Source organism: Pseudorca crassidens, chromosome 9, assembly GCF_039906515.1.
Source record: "Pseudorca crassidens isolate mPseCra1 chromosome 9, mPseCra1.hap1, whole genome shotgun sequence".
NCBI lineage: Eukaryota > Metazoa > Chordata > Mammalia > Artiodactyla > Delphinidae > Pseudorca > Pseudorca crassidens.
In genome coordinates this window covers 53359655-53381031 of record NC_090304.1, presented here as the reverse complement: position 1 = coordinate 53381031, position 21377 = coordinate 53359655, and the positions used below count along the sequence as shown (strand labels likewise).

The 21377-nt window shown below is 46.3% G+C and overlaps 1 protein-coding gene across 10 annotated transcripts in view; it reads left to right on the top strand.

The window, feature by feature from the left end:
• Positions 1-19794, top strand: part of XRRA1 (X-ray radiation resistance associated 1) — a 100217-nt gene extending 80423 nt beyond the window's left edge. For all 10 annotated transcript variants that reach the window (XM_067750338.1, XM_067750335.1, XM_067750336.1 and 7 more), the window contains 7 exons: positions 10927-11020; positions 11789-11904; positions 14685-15029; positions 17529-17727; positions 18491-18606; positions 18818-18923; positions 19319-19794. In XM_067750338.1, coding sequence (XP_067606439.1) covers positions 10927-11020; positions 11789-11904; positions 14685-15029; positions 17529-17727; positions 18491-18606; positions 18818-18923; positions 19319-19575 — 1233 coding nt within the window. In that variant the 3' untranslated portion in view covers positions 19576-19794. The remainder of the gene's footprint in view (positions 1-10926; positions 11021-11788; positions 11905-14684; positions 15030-17528; positions 17728-18490; positions 18607-18817; positions 18924-19318) is intronic.
• Positions 19795-21377: the final 1583 nt, after the last annotated feature.

Below are 21377 nucleotides of genomic sequence, written 5' to 3'. Positions count from 1 at the left end.
CTTTGTCATAGATTAATTGACCGTAGGTGTGTGGCTTTATTTCTCAGTTTTTTATTCTGTTCCATTGATGTATGTGTCTGTTTTTGTGTCAACACCATGCTGTTTTTGATTACTATATAGCTTTATAGTATAGTCTGAAGTCTGGGAGGGTTATACCTCCAGCTTTGTTCTTTTCCTCGGGACTGCTTTGGCAATTCTGGGTCTTTTGTGTATTTTAGTATTATTTCTTCTAGTTCTCTGGAAAAAGTAATGGGTATTTTGATAGGGATTGCATTAAATATGTAGATTGCTTTGGGTAGTATGGCCATTTTAACAATACTAAAATCTTCCTATCCTCCAGCATGGGATATCTTTCCATTTCATTGAATCATCTTTAATTTCCTTCATCCATGTTTTACAGTTTTCCAAATAGAGGCTTTCACTTCCTTGGATAAGTTTATTCCTAGGTATTTTTGGATGTGATTAAAAAATTTTTTTAATTGAAATATAGTTGCTGTACAATATTATATGTTAGAGATGTACAATACAGTGATTCATAGTTTTTAAAGGTTGTACTCCATTTATAATTACTATAAAGTAATGTCTATATTCCCCGTGTTGTACAGTATATCCTTGGAACTTGTTTTATACCTAATAGTTTGTACATCTTTCTTCTCTACGCCTATATTGCCCCTTCCCCCTTCCCTTTCCCCGTTGGTCACCACTAGTTTGTTTTCTATATCTGTAAGTCTGCTTCTTTCTTATTATATTCACTAGTTTCCTGTATTTTTTAGATTCCACAACTAAGTGATATCATACAGCATTTGTCTTTCTCTGACTTACTTCACTTAAAATAATACCCTCCAAGTCCATCCATGTTGCTGCAAATGGCAAGATTTCATTCTTTTTTATGGCTGAGTATTAGTCCATTGTGTGTGTGTGTGTGTGTGTGTGTGTGTGTGTGTGTGTGTGTGTGTATACCACGTCTTCTTTATCCATTCATCTGTTGATGGTCACTTAGGTTGCTTCCATGTCTTGCCAGTTGTAAACAATGCTGCTATGAACACTGGGATGCATGTACCTTTTCAAATAAGTGCTTTTGTTTTTTTCAGATATTTACCCAGGAGTAGAATTGCTTGGTCAATGGTAGTTCTATTTTAAGTTTCTTGAGAAACCTCCATACTGTTTTCCACAGTGGCTGTACAGTTTACATTCCCGCCAACAGTGTATGAGGGTTGTCTTTTCTCCACATCCTCTCCAACAATTGTTATATTTGTGTTCTTTTTGATGATAGCCATTCTGAGAGGTTTGAGGTGATATCTCATTGTGGTTTTGATTTGCATTTCCCTAATGATTAGCAGTGTTCAGCATCTTTTCATGGGCCTGTTGGCCATCTGCATTTGCTCTTTAGAAAAATGTCTTCAGTTCTTCTGCCCATTTTTTAATCAGGCTGTTTGGTTTTTTTGATGTTGAGTTGTATGAGCTATTTATATATATATTGGATATTAATCCCTTATTGGTCATATCATTTTCTCCTACTCAGGAGGTTGTCTTTTCCTTTTTTCAATGGCTTCTATTGCTGTGCAAAAACTTTTAGGTTTAATTAGGTTCCATTTGTTTATTTTTGCATTTATTTCCTTTGGTTTAGGAAACAGATCCAAAAAAATATTGCTATGATTTATGTCAAAGACTGTTCTGCCTTTGTTTTCCTCTAAAAGTATTACAGTATCCAGTCTTACATTTAGGTCTTTAATCCATTTTGACTTTATTTTTGTATATGGTGTTCGCGAACGTTTTAACTTCATTCTTTTAAGTTAGCTGTCCAGTTTTCCCAGTACCTCTTATTTGAAGAGATTATCGTTTCTCCATTGTATATTCTTGCCTCCTTTGTCATAGATTAATTGATCATAAGTGCATGTTTTTTTTTCTGGACTCTCTCTACTGTTGCATTGATGTCTCTTTTTATGCCAGTACCATGTTTTGATTACATTGTAGCTTTGTAATATAGTCTGAAGTCAGGGAGCATGATTCGTCCAGATCTGTTATTCTTTATCAAGATTGTTTTGACTATTTGGGTTCTTTTGTGTTTCAATACAAATTTTAATATAGTTTGTTCTGGTTCTTTGAAAAATGCCGTTCATATTTTTTTGAATTTTAATATCCTTATTGGAGTTTAATTGCTTTACAATGTTGTGTTAGTTTCTGCTGTACAACACAGTGAATCAGCTATATGTATACATATATCCCTATATCCCCTCCCTCTTGAGTCTCCCTCCCACCCTCCCTATCCCACCCCTCTAGGTCATCAGAAGGCATCAAGCTGATCTCCCTGGGCTATGCAGCAGCTTCCCACTAGCCATCCACTTTACAATTGGTAGTGTATATATGTCAATGCTACTCTCTCACTTCGTCCCAGCTTCCCCTTCCCCCCCCCGTGTCCATTGATAGCTTGATAGGGATTGCATTGAATCTGTAGATTGCCTTTGGTAGTATGGTCATTTTAACAATATTGATTCTTCTAATCCAAGAACACGGTATATCTTTCCATCTGTTTGTTGTCTTCTTTTTCTTTCATCAGTGTCTTATACTTTTCCGAATACAGTTCTTTTGCCTCCTTAGGTAGGTTTATTCCTAGATATTTTATTCGTTTTGATGTGATGGTAAATGGGATTGTTTCATTAATTTCTCTTTATGATAGTTCATTGTTAATGTGTAGGAATGGAACAGATTTCTGTATGTTGATTTTATATCCTGCAACTTTACTGAATTCAGTGATGAGCGCTAATAGTTTTCTGGTGGTGTCTTTAGGATTTTCTGTATGTACTATTGCATCAGCTGCAAATGGTGACAGTTTTACTTCTTCCTTTCCAATTTGGATTCCCTTTATTTCTTTTCATCTCTGACTGTCGTAGCTAGGACTTCCAAAACTATGTTGAATAAAAGTGGCTAGAGTGGACATCCTTGTCTTGTTCCTGATCTTAGAAGAAATGCTTTCAGCTTTTCACCTTCGAGTATGATGTTAGCTGTGGGTTTGTCATATATGGCCTTTATTATGTTGAGGTACAGTCCCACTATGCCCACTTTCTGGAGAGTTTTTATCATAAATGGGTGTTGAATTTTGTCAAAAGCTTTTTCTGCATCTATTGAGATGGTCATATGGTTTTTATTCTTCAATCTGTTGATGTGGTGTATCACACTGATTGATTTGTGTATATTGAAGAATCCTTGCATCCCTGGGATAAACCCCACTTGATCATGGTGTATGATCCTTTTATTGTTGGATTTGGATTGCTAGTATTTTGTTAAGGATTTTTTCATCTCTGTTCATCAGTGGTATTGGCCTGTAATTTTCTTTTTTTGTCATATCTTTGTGTGGTTTTGGTATCAGGGTGATGGTGAACTCACAGAATGAGTTTGGGAGTGTTCCTTCCTCTGCAATTTTTTGGAATAGTTTCATAGGATTGGTGTTAACTCTTCTCTAAATGTTTGATAGAATTTGCCTGTGAAGCCATCTGGTCCTGGACTTTTGTTTGTTGGACTTTTTAAAATCACAGTTTTAATTTCAGTACTGGTAATTGGTCTGTTCATATTTTGTATTTCTTACTGGTTCACTCTTGGAAGATTGTACCTTTCTAGGAATTTGTCCATTTCTTCTAGGTTGTCCATTTTATTGTCACGTAGTTTATTGTAGTAGTCTCTTATGATCCTTTGTATTTCTGTGGTGTCAGTTGTAACTTCTTTTTCATTTCTGATTTTATTGATTTGAGTCCCCTCCCTTCCTTCTTTGATGAGTCTGGCTAAAGTTTTATTAATTTTGTTTTTCTTTTCAAAGAACCAACTTTTAGTTTCTTTGATCTTTTCTATTGTTTTCTTCATTTCTGTTTCATTTATTTCTGCTCTGATCTTTATGATTTCTTTCCTTCTACTAACTTTGGGTTTTGTTTGTTCTTCTTTCTCTAGTTGTTTTAGGTGTAAGTTTGGGTTGTTTGAGATTTTTTCTTATTTCCTGAGGTAACACTGTATTGCCATAAACTTTCCTTTTCTAACTGCTTTTGCTGAGTCCCATACGTTTCGGATTGTCGTGTTTTCATTTTCATTTGTCTCTAGGTATTTTTTTAATTTCACCTTTGATTTCTTCAGTGATCCATTGGTTGTTTAGTAGCATACTATTTATCCTCCAAGTGTTTGTGTTTTTTACAGTTTTTTTTTCTTGTAGTTGATTTCTAATCTCAGCGTTGTGGTCGGAAAAGATGCTTGATAAGATTTCAGTTTTCTTAAATTTACCATGGCTTGCTTTGTGGCCCAGCATGTGATCTGTCTTGGAGAATGTTCCATGTGCACTTGAGAAGAATGTGTATTCTGCTGCTTTCAGATGGAATGTTCCATAAATATCAATTAAGTCAATGTGATCTAATGTGTTATTTAAGGCCTGTGTTTCCTTATTGATTTTCTATCTGGATGATCTGTCCATTGATGTACGTGGGGTGTTAAAGTCCCCCACTATTATTGTGTTACTATCGATTTCTCCTTTTATGGCTATTAGCATTTACCTTATACATTGGTGTGCTCCTATGTTGCATGCATATATATTTACAATTGTTATATATTCTTGGATTGATCCCTTGATCATTATGTAGTGTCCTTCTTTGTCTCTTGTAACAGTCTTTATTTTAAAGTCTATTTTGTCTATATGAGTATTGCTACTCCAGCTTTCTTTTGATTTCCATGTGCATGGAATACCTTTTTCCATCCCCTCACTTTCAGTTTGCATGTGTCTCTAGATCTAATATAAGTCTCTTATAGGCAGCATATATACAGGTCTTGTTTTTTTAACCATTTAGCCACTCGTTGTCTTTTGGTTGGAGCATTTAGCCCATTTACATTTAAGGTAATTATTGATACGTATGTTCTTACTGCCATTCTGTTAATTGTTTTGTTTTTGTTTCCATAGGTCTTTTTTTCCCTTTCTTCTTTTGCTCTCTTGTGATTTGATGACCATCTTTAGTTTTATGTTTGAATTCCTTTTTCTTTTTTGTGTGTATATCTATTACAGGTTTTGGTTTGTGGTTACCATGAAGTTTTTGTATAGCAGTCTCTCTCCCTCTCCCTCTCCCTCTCTCTCTCTATATATATGTAGATGTGTATATATATATATATATATATGTGTGTGTGTGTGTGTGATTGTATTAAGTTGCTGATCTCAAATTCTAGTGATCTGTTCTTCCGTACCACTATTGATTCCTTCTAGTGTATTTTTCATTTCAGTTATTGTATTCTTCACCTCTGTTTGATTGTTCTTTATATTTTCTCTTTTTTAAAAAAACTAACTTCTCCCTCTGTGCATCCATTGTCCTCCCAAGTTCTTTGATCACGTTTACAATCTTTACTCTGAACTCTGGCCTGCAGATTTTCTGATGAAAAATCAGCTGATAGCTTTATAGGAGTTTCCTTGCTGCTTCTTGTATTCTCTTTAATTGTTGTCATTTTAGTTACAATGTGTCTTGATGTATTCCTCTTTTGAGTTAATCCTGTATGGGACTCTCTGTGCTTCCTGAACTTGGATGTCTGTTTCCTTTCCCAGTGAGGCAAGTTTTCAGCTATTATGTCTTCAGTTGTTCTCAGCCTCTTTCTCTTCTCTTTCTGAGACCCCTATAGTGCAGATATTTGTGCACTTGATGTGGTCCCAGAGGCCTCTAACTCTCCTCATTTCTTTTCATTTCTTTGTCTTTTTTTCTATTCAGTGGCAGTGATTTCCACTACTCTGTCTTCCAGCTCACTGATCTCTTCCTCTGTGTTATATAGTCTACTATTGATTCCTCATAGTGTTTTCATTTCAGTTATTGCATTCTTCATCTTTGTTTATTCTTTATATTTTCTAATTCTTTGTTTAAAAACTTCTAACTTCTCTCTCTTTGCATCCATTCTTTGTCCAAGTTCTTTTATCATCCTTATGATCATTACCCTGAACTCTTTCTCAGGTAGATTGCCTATCTCCACTTAGTTTTTCTTCTGAGGTTTTCGCTTGTTCCTTCATCTGGAACATGTTCCTATTTCACCTCATTTTGCCTGTTGCTGTTTTTATTTTTATGGATTTGGCAGGTTGGTTCTGTTTCCCGGCTTTGGAGCAGTGTCCTTCTGTAGGAGATGTCCTCTGTGTCCCAGCAGTACACTACCCTCTCATCACCAGAGCTGTGTATGCTGTGTGGATCTTCTGTGGCAGGCTGACTGTGTGTGAGCATGTGGGTGGTCTGCTAGACTTGATTGGTCCCCGGTCCTGTTGATTGCCAGACCCTGCCTTGTGTGGAGGCTGCCTGTCACTGGTTCATAGGACCCAGTCATGAGGTGGCTGACTGCAGAACCTTGGGGTGCCCTGGGTTCAGCTTACTGGTGGGCAGAATCAGGGTCCAGGAGACCTCAGTCTATTGTGTGTCCACTGGTGGGTGAAGGAAGGTTCTGGGGCTAGTCCTGGACTACTGGTGGACAGAGATGTTTCCTGGGGTCTGGTTGCAGGGCGCAGAGGTCCTAGAGGTGGTGTCAGATTGCTGGTGGGTGGGCCGATTCCTAACACAGTTGGTTGTGGGGTCTGGGGTATCCTGAAGTGCATGTCGGCCTGCTAGTGGGCAGGCCAGGGCCCAGCCATTCCCAGGGCAGGATATGGCCTCCTAGTGGGTGGGCTGGTTCTGCAGGCTGCAAGGCTGTGGTTTTCTTGTGGCTGGTGTCTGCCTGCTGGTGGGCAAAGCTGGGTCTGACGCTAGACCAGGTTCTCTGGTGGGCAGGGCCACGGTCCAGCAGGTCCCAGGGCAGGGTCTGACTTGCTATTGGGCAGGCCATGTCTGCAGACTGGGGGGCTGTGGTTTTCTTATGGCTGCTCTCTGCCCACTGGTGGGTAAAAATGGGCTGAGGCTAGAGCAGGATCCTTGGAGGGTGGGGCTGGGTACAAGGGATTATGGGGCTGGGGCCTGTCCACTGGTAGGTGCAGCTGGTTCCCAGTGCCTCAGGTCTAGTGCCTGCACCCTGGTGTATGGGGCCAGGTCCTGGGCCCTCTGGTGGGCAGGGCCATGTCCAGGTGTGGCTGTGGGCTCAGGGGTTCTTAAGGCAGCCTGTCTGCTTGTGGGTAGGGCTGTGTCCTTTCCCAGTTAGTTGCCTGGCCTGAGGCCTCCCAGTACTGATGTCTACAGACTGTTGAACCAGGGCATCACTGCATCCTGGGACTAATAAGGCTAGAGGGAGGATTCTAAAATGGCGCTTGCCAGCACCAGTGTCCACATGGCAGAATGAGCTCCCCAGATGGCTGCCACCACTGTGTATGTCCCCAGGGTGAGCTCCAGTTGCATCCTGCTTCTCCAGGAGACTTCAAGATCAGCAGATGGGTCTCATCCAGGCTCATACCAAATTACTGCATCTGCCCTGGGTCCCGGAGTGTGAGATATTCGTGTGTTTTACGAGTGGGGTCTCTATCTCCCCCAGCCCTCTGGGACTCTCTAAAGTAAGCCCTGCTGGCCCTCAAAGCCAGATGCTCTGGAGGCTCATCTTCCCAGTGCAGAAGCCCTGGTCTGGGGAGCTCAGTGTAGGGCTTGGACCTCTCACTTCTTTGGGAGAACCTCTGCAATTGTCATTTTTCTCCTGTTTGTGGGTTGCCACCCAAGGGTATGGGACTTGACTATGTTGCAACTCCATCCCTCCTACCCATCTCATTGTGGTTCCTTCTTTATATCCTTAGGCATAGAAGACCATTTCTGTTAGCTTCTGGTCCTTTTCATCAATGGCTGTTCCGTAAATAATTGTGATTTTGGTGTGCCTGTGAGAGGGGGTGAGCTTAGGGTCTTTCTACTCTACCATCTTGGCCAATCCCCGGTCTTGAATGGATGTCTTTATGTGGGAGCATCCATATGTAGACTGGGTGTACCCAGTGTCTTTGGGGTGATGGCTGGATCTGATGTGGATGGCAGCCACGTCTTTCCTCAGGGTGTGCTGGCCACTAAGATGAGGGTGTGGCTGGTGTTGGATTAGCTAGAGCCTCCAGCAGAGTGTGAGGCAGGACTTCCCCTCTGCTCAGTGGCCACCGTCACTCTGTTGGGGGTGGGGCCTGCTGCCTAGTTGCTGGAGCAGAAGCCCTGAGGGTCCAGCTTGAGCTGGCTCCTTTCCCTTTAAGTGTGTGTTTCCCTTCTCCCCACACTGGGGCCTTGCCCTGAAGGAAGGGAGTGCTGAAGTACACGGGGCTTGTGCCCTTATAGAGGTCCGGTGCTCCTCCTGTGTAGGCGTCTGCAGCTCCACTCAGCTGCAGCCCAAGGTCACATCTTTTCCCCGTTATGGTTGGCCCAGATCCAGTGCAAGGTTGTGGCATAGAGTGGTCAGGGCTGGAGCCTTCCCTAGGCTGGGACTGGGGATCACAGTGTTTTGGTTCAGGAATTGAAGCTCTGCGCAGCTGTCGGAAGTTGGGCTGCTTCTGTAGTGCTATTTGAGTAAGTGCGACAGTGGCTGCCACCGCCCACCTAGACCACACCCCAGGCCCCCCGAGCCACCTCTGCAACCCTAGATGGAGTCTTTTCCCAAGACCTGACTGCCCTAGATCCCGTGCCAGGCTGTGGCATGGAAGAGCGGCACTGGGGGGGTTCTCTCGGCTCGCATTGGGGGGTGCGGTGCGGCGGCAGCTGCTAGGCAAACCTCTCTCCACCCTGTCTGGGGGTGAGCCTGCACCTGTGCCCTCCTCCCAAGTGGAGTCTAGGCTTCCTCAGCCTTTCTATCTGTCCCAGCACTTCTCCTCCCTGCAGGACCCCTCGTCCCCTCCGGGGACACTCTGTCTGTGGCTCAACCCGCTCACTCCCCACCCATGCGATCTCCCTTTTCCTCTTAGTCCCCTCCCCGGGGCACAGGTCCTGACCAAGTGCTTTCCTTCTGTCCTACCTGATTACGTGGGAATCTTTCTTGCAGCCTTGGTCGTTTAGGAGTTCTTCTGCCAATTTCCAGTTAGTTTTCCATGAGAACTGTTCTGCATGTAGATGTGGTTTTGATGTGTTTGTGGGGTCAGCTGAGCTCCACATCCTCTTACTCTACCATCTGGATCCCCCTCCTGAAGCACTAGCCTAGGTCCTCATATTTCTAAAACTTCATCTCATGGGTTTAATCTTTGGTCTGGCCCATCCTTGCACCCCCAGCCTCGTTCTGCACCAGCCACCCTTTCCCTCTGCTTTTAGTCACACTAGCCTTCTTTAAATCCTTCCAACAGGCATTCCTCCTCTTTGCTGTGAGACCTTTCACACATTCTTCTCTTTGTATGGAACATTTCCTCTCTGCATTAGAGTAAGTTTAATACTAGCTGCTGCGACAAACTTAAAAATGTCAATGACTGAACACACAAGTTTATTTCTTGCTTTTACAAAATCTATTGTGGATATTCCTGGTTGGTAGGTGGCCTTCCACATGATCCTTTAGAGAGCCAGGTCCCTTCTGGCTATGGCTCTGTCATCCCATGGGACCTTAAGAGTACTTTATTGGATCCTATGCAACTGGTGGATAGATGATTGAGTGAGGGGAGGGTGGTGAGAGATGTAGAGGATCCTACAGGAGGTTTTGAATGGGCTGTACCTGGAAACGGCATTTATCACTTCCACCCAGGTGCATTGGCTAGAACTGAGTCATATGCCCAAATCTAGCTGCCTAGGAGGCAGGAAGAAACAGTCTAGCTGTGTGCCCAGAAAGTAGAGGGAATGGCTTCGGTTAACCCAGAGATTTCTTTGACACATACTACGTCCCCCGCTGCATTCACTGATTACCTCCTGCCCGTCCTTCAGATCTCAGGGACGCCTTCTCTTACCTCTGTGACTAGGTCAAATCACCCTAGTCCTTCATGCGCCTCTCTTTTGTGGCAGTAATCACTGTTGTAAATTCATGTTCCTTTGTGTTACTGTTTCTTCTGTGCTTGTTTCCCACTAGGTACTGTTCCTCGGGGATAGGAATTGTATCTGTTTTGCTCAGTCCCAACCCAGTGCTTGGTACATGTAGTCATTCAGTAAATATTTGTTGACTGAAGGAACCAAAATGAAAGAAAATGAATAGGTAATTGCCCCGTGAGCACCTACTGCTACCCAGTGTGGCTCCAGAGGAAGTCAGATTGAAATACCATCCCACTCCCAGCCCTTAGTGCTATCTGTGGGTCACAAATCTGACTCAATACCTTTCAGTGTGTCTAGGCATCCGAAAGGCCACTGCCCAGCTCCTGGCCCCTCTGATACTATTTCATTGCTAATAGACACCCTGCCCAAGGTTGTCCCCAGATGTTCCAGCCACTCTTCTCAACAAGGACTGTGTATTTTTCTTGCCCTTCAGAGGCTGGCCTCATAGGGGTAGTGTGGCGTCGGGGCCCCAGACAGCCACAAGGTCTCCCTTACCCCACTGGCTCTGCTTATCCCTTAGATGCGTGTGTCCCCCTGACCTCCTGTTCCCTATCCCTCCCCAGAACAGGCTTTAGTGAAAGAGACTATCAGTGCTGTTGACAGACTGACCGGGTGTGTAGAGGTTGCACTGAGGAAGGTGAAGTGTCAGACAAAATATATCCTGAAGTCAAAGTCCACGCCTTGCCAAATTTCTAGCCTCCTTGGGAGACAAGTACTAAATGTATTTGTTCTTATTATTTTGTCACCAGCATCCTTAATATTTGGTATAAGCTACTTATCCAGTGTGGAGAAGGGAAAAAAATTCTTACCTTTCAAATGTGAAACAGATGGTGGAATTTTGAACAGGAGGGGCAAAGGTATTCTGAGAGTGAACAGGTGAAACTGCAGGATAAGACACTGCCCAGCAGTAAGTCCTGTCCCTAGCAGCCTAACCCCTCCAGCCCCACCCTCGCCCCAGACCTAGCAAGCATGCAGCCCTGCATTGTGGGGCCTTGAAGCATTTGGGCAGAGGTGAGGGCGGTGTTGATCTGATGCTCTCCCGCATTCCTTACAGATTGCAAAGGAAGATGCCATTCTGCCGGTAGCTCTCTTCCCATCTCTCTGCAAGCTCATCTTTCATAACAACCCTCTGGTGGCCCATACACGAGGTATGGTACCCACAAACCTGCCCCCTGAACCCAGTCTCCAAGAAGCAATGTGGGCCTCCTCATCCCTACCTCAGGGCTAAGCCCTGCTCTGTGTCGTGGGTGGACAAGGTTCATAGTGCATTGGGGGCTGTAGAAAACAACAGAGACCTCTTGAGCACATGCTCTGCACTAACTCATCCTGACAGCAAACCTGTGAAGTGGGCATTTTTGTCCCCGTGCACAGTAGATGAAACTGAGGATCAGAGAGGGTCACAATCTACCCAAGGTCACACAGCAACAAAGAGGCAGTGCTGGGAATGGAGTACAGAATTATCTAGATCCTGCATGGGCTCTATAATGACACTTTGCTTTGTGGGACAGGTCTGTTGTGACCTCACTCCCCACTTCCCAGTTAGGGAGGAGTGGGAGGCCGAACTGCTGAGCCCTCTCCACCCAGAGCACGCTGAATGCAGTAGATGCTCTGTCAGTACTGGAACCCACTGTCCAAGATGCAGCAGCTGGAGGCATTTTAGAATCCTGGGCCCTGGAGTGACACTAGGGTATTCTAATCTCTACTCTACACTGTCTTCATTGCCTTGGACAAATTCCTTAACCTCTCTGTGCCTCAGTTTCCTCACCTGTCAAATGGGCATAATATAGGTACCTACCTCCTAGAGCTCGTGCGAGAATTAAGTAAGTTTATACATGTACATGAACAGTGCCTGGCACACAGAAGCCCCCAGTAAAATGTTAGCTAATAGTAATCTTATTTTCCCACCATGGCTCCAGGGGTCCCTCCACTGCTAAAAAGCTTCCTCCAGGAGCAGCTGGGAATCCACTTAATTCGAAGGAAGATGGTAAAGGCTAAGCGTCACATTTTGATGCCTCGGAAGGACTCTCGGAAGGTAAGCCTTCAAAGGCAGGACCCTCCAAGCCCAGGGGGAGTGGAGCCTATTTTAATGCCTGCAGACCAACCTGACAGCAGAGCTGCTCCCTCCCACAATATCTGGGATCCCTCTGTTAGGTTTGTAGCCGCAGTTTTGTCTTCTCCTTCCCTCGCTCTCTTACATACAGATATACCCAGGAGAGACAAGACAGCCAGTCAGAGACCCAAAAGTCAGAGTAGGGAGGAGCCGGGGAGGGCATTGAGTCTGACCCCCTAATTTTACAGAGAAACTGAGGTCCAGAGAAGACACTGGAGAAGTGGAGAGAAATCAGTCAGAAGACCCGGGTGAGAGTCTGGCTCCATCATTTTTCTAGCTGCCTGAACTTGGGCAAGATTTCCACTCTCTGAGCTTCAGCTTCTCAACTCTAAAACCTCTCAGAGCTGCTGAGAGGACTGGATGAAGCAACAGATATAAAAACACTTTATAAACTCCCCAAACCCCTACGAATGCAGGTTATAGTCACCTGTGGTAATCGTGAATGGCTGCACCAGGCCTAGAATACACATCTCCTGCCTGAATCTTAGGAAGCGTTTCCTACCGTTGAGAGCAGTCTGCTCCCTCAGTACCTCCCCCAGCTAGTGGTCTTAGATTGGCCTTCTGGGATGCCGTAAAGTAAGTCAAATCCCTCTTTCATCTGAAGGATTTCAGAAATTTCTGTGAAATGCTGCTCCCTCCTGAACTTCAATCTTCCTATAGCCAAAAGCTGGACTTGGCATTGCTGGTCCCGAAAGTTAATTAGTTATTCCCTGCCCAATGCCGCCCCCCGCAACCCCAGTCTGCTTCTGTACAGCCAAGCTCTTGTCTTGAGCCCTCAGAGGACCAGAGCAGCATGTAAAACCAGAAATAGAAATTCAGAGGGTTTCCATCATCTTTCCCCTTGTCTGTTGCCTCCTCTAAGGATCCTGCTACTTCCCTTCCCATCAGCCAGCTGGGAAAGGGCACAATCAGTGAGCCGGATGCTAAGTACATAATCCTGTCTCCCACGTACAGAACACCCATGCTGAGAACTTGCACACAGCTACCCTGTAACCCTCACCATGGACAAGGAAACAGGCTCAGAGAGGTGAAATAACTTATTTGTTAAAAGGTAGTGTTGGGGTCCAGGGGCACCGTTACAGTTCCAACTAGTAGAGGATAAACACCAAGTATCAGTGGCCGAATGAGAAGCACATCAATGCTTTGTGAATCTAGGCAAACACCATCTAACCTCCAATGCAGGCTAGACTGGAGAGTGTTGTGTGGCCTGCAGGCAGGTTGGAGATGCCTACATGTTCCCTGTGTGCTCCCAGAGATGGGCTGGATGTACAGCCTTTTACTCACTCAGTTACATAGACCAAGATTGCTGGCCCTCCCTCATACTAGGCATAGACAAGACAGGGGGAAAATGGAGACCCACCCAACGTGTAACCAAAAAATTGTATGAGGCCTCTATGTGTGAGAACACAAATGGAAGATAAAATGGCCTGCCCTTGATGCGCAGCAGTCCAGCCCATCTGGGACACAGGGTCCAATGACTCTCAACCTCTGACCAATCAGATTATCCAGTCTTCCCTCAGGAAAGTGGTGGTGGGATGGAGAAAGAGCGTCCCCAGCACTCCTCCAGCACAGACCTGTGAGAGGGAGGAATAAATGTGGCCCCTTCTCCACCAGCCGGCAAATGACGGCACTTGGTGTTTTGGACACTGAGGCATGAGTTCTGAAAAAAGACTCTGGGTCCCTCAGGCTTCAAGTCTAAACACTGAGATTTTACATATTTCAAAAAGGAAATATTTTCTTAAAAAGAATCCTATTTTATAAAATCCTATTTTGTAAATCCTATAAATCCTATTACATAAAAGTCATCCGTCACACTCCCTAGTTTGTTAGGTACATTTGTGCGCACCATCTCATTTGGGAGAACTCTGCAAGATAGGCAGGCAGGGACTATTCTCCCATTTTGTAAGCTCAAATGATAGACTGCGCTTGAGATCTTTCCACTGCACTGCATAGCCTGTCAAAGTACAGATAGATATAAGTGGACCAAATACCTTTGACAAAGAATAAAAACAATTCACTGTATAACTAGGGAGGGGAAGCAGAACTAGGCCCAGATGAGGGAAACTGGGCCCATGGCTGTCTCCTGGCAGATGACGCAGAGGAGGAGGGTGACAGGCTTTTGCTAACTAAGGAAGCTGAGCAGTTCAGTGAGAAAGAAGTTATTGCCTTGGGTCTAAACCCTGAGATTTGCCTTACATAGGGGTCTTTATATGAGGTGCAGGGACTAGCACCCTGAAAGGGGCCTGGTGCTGCTGCCTTCCGGAGAACGTGGGCCCACCTCCCCCAGGCCCTCCTAGGAGTCCCCGAGGGGAGTCAAGGGCACTGTGGGACACCTTGATCAGAGGAATGAGGCTGCTGTAGGCCAGAGTGATATGGTCAGGCATCTAGAATGAGGCCTGGAGCCTCTGCCACTGAACAACTCTGTGACCTTGGACAAGTCATTTTACCTCTCTGAGCCCCAGTTTCCTTATTTATAAAATGAGGACACTTATTCACTGGGTAGTTTGAGGTGTAAATAAAACTACATGTCATGTATGGGGTACATCGTAGATGCCCAATAAGTGTGATTTTGCCCCCTCCCTCCCCCTATGAGACCTCACCCAGTGCTTTGACCACTATACCAGTTAGCCTTAGGCTGGTGATATCCAGGAGGAGAGATTCTGATTAGGAAGCAAACCAATTCAGCCCTTCTTCCATGACAGGTGAAAACCCAAGTCCCAAAGGTGCCAAAGCAGCCTCTGATTCTCCATCACCCACCCATGACCACAATCAAGTCTTCCTCAAAGGAGATGCTAGAAGCAGAGGCAGAGTTGACTAAAGAGCTGCCCACCACCAAGACCATTTCTGTGGAGCGAAAGATGCCCATCGAGGGCCCGGAGGGCCTTCTCCTCTCCCACCGGGCCTTCGTGCCACTGCCTCCCATCTGCTCCGACTCCACTGTGCATAGTGAGGACACATCCCGCCGGAGCAACGCTGCTGGCCGCCTCAGCCCAGACCACCCGTCAGATGAGGACACCAAGAGCACAGAGTCCATCTTCTTGACCCAGGTACCTGGACCCACCTGCCCCTGCGCACTTGTTCCCAGCTCCCATGTGTTCCTGTCCAACCCTTAGACGGCTGGACTACTGTAGGCAGCTGGAACTAGGCACAAGGCAGTTCTGGAAACCAGAAAGCACCCTTGGCAGAGCCTGCAAGCCCCTTCTGGGAGTTCCACTGATCCAAGGCTACTGGTAGGGACAGCCATGGGGACAAGTCATGGTCCTGTGGCACAGACAACATCTGGGATTTGGCTGGGGCGTTGGTCAGACCAGTTTCTTGGAAGGGTTTGCTGCTGCCTCTTCCTATCTGCATAAGGTCACCTCACTTCTGATGCTGCATCTGAATCCTGGGAGCACAGATGGATGAGACATGGGTCCTGCCCTCAGGGTGTCCTCAGTCTAATAGGGGAGATGGACAGGAACAATGCATGCAGTCAGTGCTGAGACTGAGGAAAACTCAGGGGCTGGGAGCCTAGAGGAAGGAGGGATACCTTTGTCCTAGACCAGGAGGGCTTCCTAAAAGCAGTTCAAATGAGCTGAGCTTTGCAGGCTGAGTAGGAGTTAACAAGGTGAAGAGCTGGGCAGCAAGGACACTGTAGGCAGAGTGAGCAGCATGAAGCAGGGTACAGAGGAAGGAAATTAAAATGGTACATACAGAACGATGAATGATTCAGTGTAAATACAGTAGAAAGGTGACATGTAGGAAAAGGGAAGTTTAGGCTGGAGGAGTTGGTAGGGCCCCCTTGAACTTTATTATTGTAATATTATTATCCTCCCATCTTCCTGCCTCCAGTCTTGCCCCTCCAATCTGCCAGATCTTTCCAAGATGTATATCCACCCATAAATTATCTAACTCTCTATTCATCTCTTACGTGTTCCACGCATGACTTATAGTGACATACAAATTCGTACAATATAAAAGTATCTTTATGAACTAAATCAGAACCTTCTTGGAACAAAACAGAGTATAAACAAACAAGTATTTAAAAATAATTGAGATAGTTGGATAAAAGGAAGATATGCACAGGAAAGGAAATAAGTGCAAGGCCAATTCTGTCACTCAAATGTGCACATTGTGCACTGCCACTCTCATAATAGAGGTCTATTGCCAAAATGCAGTTCGAGCTTCCTAGCGGCCTAAGCAATACAGTCAATTATGAGTCACCATGACTGAAAAAAACAATCCCCCAATTGCCCAGGCTATAACCCCCAATACAATGTTGTCTTTTTCCTCCTGATCTTAGCACACAAACGTTCAGTCTTTCATCATTATGATTAACTGTGGGTTTTTCATAAATGCCCTTTATCAGGTCAAGAAAATTTCTTTCTATTCCTAGTTTGTTGAATATTTTGTCATGAAGAGGTGTTAGATTTTGCCAAGTGCTTTTTCTGTGTCTGTTGCGAAATGTGGTTTTTGTCCTTTACCTATTGATATATTACACTAATTGATTTCCAGATGTTAAATCAACCCTGCATACCTGGGATAAATCCCACTTTGACATAGCATATCATCCTTTTTATATGTTGCTGGTTCAGTTTGCTAGTATTTGGTTGGTATTTCTGTGTTATATTCATAGGGATATTGGTCTGTAGTTTTCCTTTCTTGTGATGTCTTTCCCTAGTTTGGGTTTCAGGGTAATACTGACTTCAGAGAATGAGTGTTCCCTCTTCCTCTATTTTTTTTTTTTTTTTTGGAAGAGTTTATGAAGGGTTGGTGTTAATTCTTTAAATGTTTGGTAGAATTCACTACTGAAGCCATCTGATCCTTGGCTTTTCTTTGTGGGAAGTTTTTAAATTACTAATTCGATCTCTTGTTACAGGTCTACCCAGATTTTCTATTTCTTCTTTAGTCAGCCATAAGTTTTAACTAAGGGTGTAACAACATTCCTACTGGTTTCATAACCATCACAGTAACGCTAAAAAAGTGAATTCAGACAATATTCACTCACCCCTTTTAAAACTCTTCCATGGCTTGCCATTACAGTGAGGATAAAGAAAATACAAACAAAAACAAAACAAACACCCTCAGCTTGGCATTTAAAGGCCCTTACTGAGCTGGGCCCTGCTTATTGCTCCAGCTGCCTATCTCTTTATGGTACCCTCCAACCACACCAATATTTTACTCCCCACAAATGCACTTTGCTGTGTCTTAACTTTGCATCTTTGCCCATGCTCTTCCCTGCCTGCCACAGTCCTCCTTTCTCATCGCTTGCCGCCTACCTGGGGATGGCTTTCCTGGTTCTTCCAGACTTCGCTCAGGCTAAGGCAACAACCCTCCATTGAGCTTCCTGGCCCCCCAGGCTGGTTAGGTCTTCCTGTGGGCTCACCCTGAACCCTTGTGCTCTCTCCTGTGACAGCATTTATCACAATGTATGATAATTTCTGTTTTCATGTCTGCTTCCTCTCACCCCAGTCTGGGTTCTTGCCCATAACAGGACCCAGTATGGGGACCCACACAGAACTCAGAAGTGTTAAGGGAATGCATTTTCTTTTTCTTCTGGGGCACAGGTCAGTGGGCTGTCTTCCTCCATCTTCCAGAGGGATGATACAGAGATAAAGGAGAAAGACCAAAGACTACCACCCACAGCACCCAGAGAGGTGAAGAGGACTCAGAAGAAGCTCCCATCTGCCTCCTTCCCCAGAAAGTACCATGGCTCCGAGGAGCTGCTGACAACCAAGCCTGATCCAGCCTTCACTGAGCCGAAAGGTACGTGAGGAGAATGGCTCGGGGCAAGGGGCTCTTTCCATGGCCCAGAGCAAGCCAGGGCAAAGCCAAGGTGGGTGCCAAGCCTCTTTTCCGGGCCAGGGTGTCATCTTCTGTCTGAATGTCTGTCAAAGGGCCCCTGAGGGTGTTCTGGTTTGGAGCCCTACTTGTCAGGACCCCTGGCCTGGACCTTCATTGGCTTTTGGGGAATCACAGCTGTTCAGAGATTCTAGCCAGTCTGGACCCAACTGCTTTGGTTGGAAAAGTCTCTCCAGGAAGGGTGTGATGAACAAACACTCAGACTGGTCAGATTCCCAAGGTCCTCCCCAGCCCAGTTAATCTCCAAAGCGAACATCCAAAATCCTCCCTGTGTGGTTTGAGACAAGGGAGGCAGTGCCTCGTCCGGCCCCTTATTTCAGACTCTGCTGTATTAACAGAATCTGCAGTGGTGCTCAGCTGTGCTCTGTTGGGTGTCATTCTCTGCAGTGTAACCCCCTGAGGTTAATGGGTTACTTGGTGTCACTCCCTTTCACCACTCCTATGCTATTTTTCCATCAGGATCTGTGCACATAGGAAACAAGTATTCACTGAACAAATGATGGAACTTCTGGCACCACAACAGATCAGGGCAGGATATGGGAACAGTGTTTTCTTCTTGGAGGCCCTCATCTTTTTACCCAGGGCTGCTATGAAATGGGGAATGAAGAAATTGGGGGAGGCATCCAGGAGGAGGGGGATGGACCTTGACCTTGTCTTTTTGCCCTAGGAATCCAGAAGAATGCACAGGCCTTGCAGCACATGCTGAAACATCCGCTCGTGTACCGCTCCTGCAAGGCCAGGCTGGACACTCTTCAGAAACACTATGTTCCCAAGGAGAAACGGGTAAACTTCCACCACACTGTGTATGTGAACTGCCCCTCAGGACCCCACAAGTACAGAGGTGGCTGTCACCTTGGGACCTTCAAAGAGCCATGCTTTTCCCTAGTGCCCCCAAGTTCTCCCCTGCCTGTCATTGTGACTGTATGAGGAGGTGAGGCCATGAAAGTCTGAGTAGAAGACTGGGACAACACTGTGCTCTCTTACCTCCCGTCAGACCCAGATGATCCCTATTCCACCCCCCCGGAAGACTCAAGCCCAGCTGCTGGATGACATCCTCATTCGCATGCGGGACCCCCGGAACATTACTGAGGCACCACTAGGTACGGCTCTGACCCCCAGTCCTTAGCTGCCAGGATCCAAGATCTAGAAGTTTACTCACCTGCTGGTATAGGCAAAGGGCTTGTGTTGGAGCAGGAAGGGCCCTTAGAGAGCATCTGCCCCAGACCTTCCTGTGTGCAGATGGAGAAACTGAGGCCTGAGTGAGGCAGAGAGTTGCCTAAAGTCACACAGCATGTTACCAACGGCTTGAGACAGAATCAGAAGGGGATACCTCTGGCTTTCTAGTGCCCAAACTGGAGAGACCATTTTCAGGCCCTTAACATCCTCTTCCCACCCCCTCCCACTTTCTGAGGGGCTCTGGACCCAGTCCCCGCTGCTCTGGGCTAGGTGGGACCCAGGGTGACCTTGGTGCCCCTCCCGGCTTTTCTCCGTGCAGGAGCTGTCCTGTGCCAGCGGACAGAGCAGCAGCTGGTGAACCAGAAGCAGTACCTGCAGGCCAAAAGGCTGCTGAAGGAGTTTCGTGCGCGGTACCGGCGGCTGGTGCGCTGCTCACTGCGGTCGGTGTTCGGGGCCACGGCACCACCCCAGGTCCGCCTGGCATTGAGCGAGGGCCAGCCTAAGAAGTTCGGCCACTTCCTTGAGTTCATGGATCAGTTCTGCCAGGAGCCCACGGCCAGTGACTCGAAAGGCTAGGGCTGTGCACAGGGCCATGTGCGCCGCCCCACCTGCGCCCCACACCCTCCGCAAGGGCTCCGTGCCCTTGACTGCTCCCTGGGATGGGTGCGGGCCTCCGAGCTCTGCTCAGCCTCACTCGCCGGCCGCTGTGAGTGGGGAGCTCGTCAGGACCGCCCCGCCCTGGGCCGGGCAGGAACCGGCACCTGGCCCAACAGCAATAAAGAGTGGGTGCATAGAGCAAGGTAGGCCTCATGCCTTTTTGGAGCCTAGGCCAGGTTGTCGCACTGGGGAAAGAAACCCCAGCTGATGCGCATCCCTAGAGTCCTGTGGGAAACCTGCCTGAGTCACACAGAGTGATAACACTGTGTTATCCCACAGAGCTGGGATAAGCAGTAGGACAGAAAACAGGGTCGATGAAACAGAAACAGCACAGAATCCAAAGCTCAGAGAAGTTAACTAACTTGCCCACAGCCACTAGTGAGTGAGTGTGTGTGTGTGCGCGTGTGTGCGTTGGGAGCAGGGCGGGTAACAAAACTCAGGCCTCTAGGCCCCCAAAAGCCTCTAGGCTTTCTCTGTTGGGCAGCTTTTTCCACTGTCAGGGCAAATGCGGGGAGAGGGAAGAGAGAGAGGATTGGGAATTTCCTTATTAGATGGCCATGACCACAAAGTTGGGACAAGTTGAAGGGAGGGCTTACATGGAGTTTCCCAAGGTTTTCTAATCCAGGACATAAGCTGAAGTCCCATATGCAAATACAGTGGGATGTGGCTCTAAAACAGACCCTGGGACTGTGCAAGGTCAACCGGGACTCAGGTTAAGTAAGCTAGTTCTGGCCAAAGCAGCCTATGGGGTTGCCCCATTCTTATGAATGCATAGTAGTCAGCACCTGCTATAGAGGAGGGTCAGGAGAAGGCCACTGGGCTGAATTGCAGCGATGTGCATTTGGGTGTGGGTGCTGGGTGTGACCTAGTCACCTGGGCTGCTTTCCTGGAGGTGCCTGCCTGGGGAGAAGGCCTGCAGTTCCCAGGGTCCAGGAAGCAGTGGCATAAGGATTAAGGACCCACAGCAAGGCACCAACTCCCACAACCTAAGGTGCAATTAAGACGATTATAGAAATACAGTCTTGTAGCCACAGGTCTGTGGTGCAGTATCTGCTGTATTTCAAGTGCGAGACTATTAGGACACAAATGTTCGCATATTATCACACTCAACCAACCACAGTCACATACATGTGGCCAGTTACATATTTACACCAAGCTGTGGTCATACCAGACACACATATTCAAGTTCAGACGGTCACATACACGATCACATACAGTCCCATACACATATCAAGTTACAAAGTCAGTTACGTCTCACTCATTCACACAGGCACCTGGACAGATTCAGGTAATAAACACAGTGCTACCCTCAGCAGCACACATGTGCTGGGGCATGTTGCTGACTTACCACGTTGGATCTTCTAGGCCCAAAATCATCCTTCTGCTAATGTTAGGAAGGAGAATCCACCCCAACATTCACACTGTAAACCTCGCTAGGTTCAAGTTCGGGAGATTTGCAATGCTCCCTTCAGCCAGAAACACTATCAAACCATAAGCTCTCAGGCCTGAAAGGCTCCTGGGAACATCCTATCCCTGCCTCTAGGTAGGAAGCCTCTTGCAATCTCCCCAACAGATCATTCAGCTCCTGCTTGCACATCTAGTGACAGGGCGCTCATTCCCTACAAAGGCTGTCCCTTCCTTTGTTGGGAAAACTATTGGATAGCTCTAGCCATTGGACTAAGCATCAGCCTAAGGTCCCTCAGTAGTCCTAACTCTGCTTT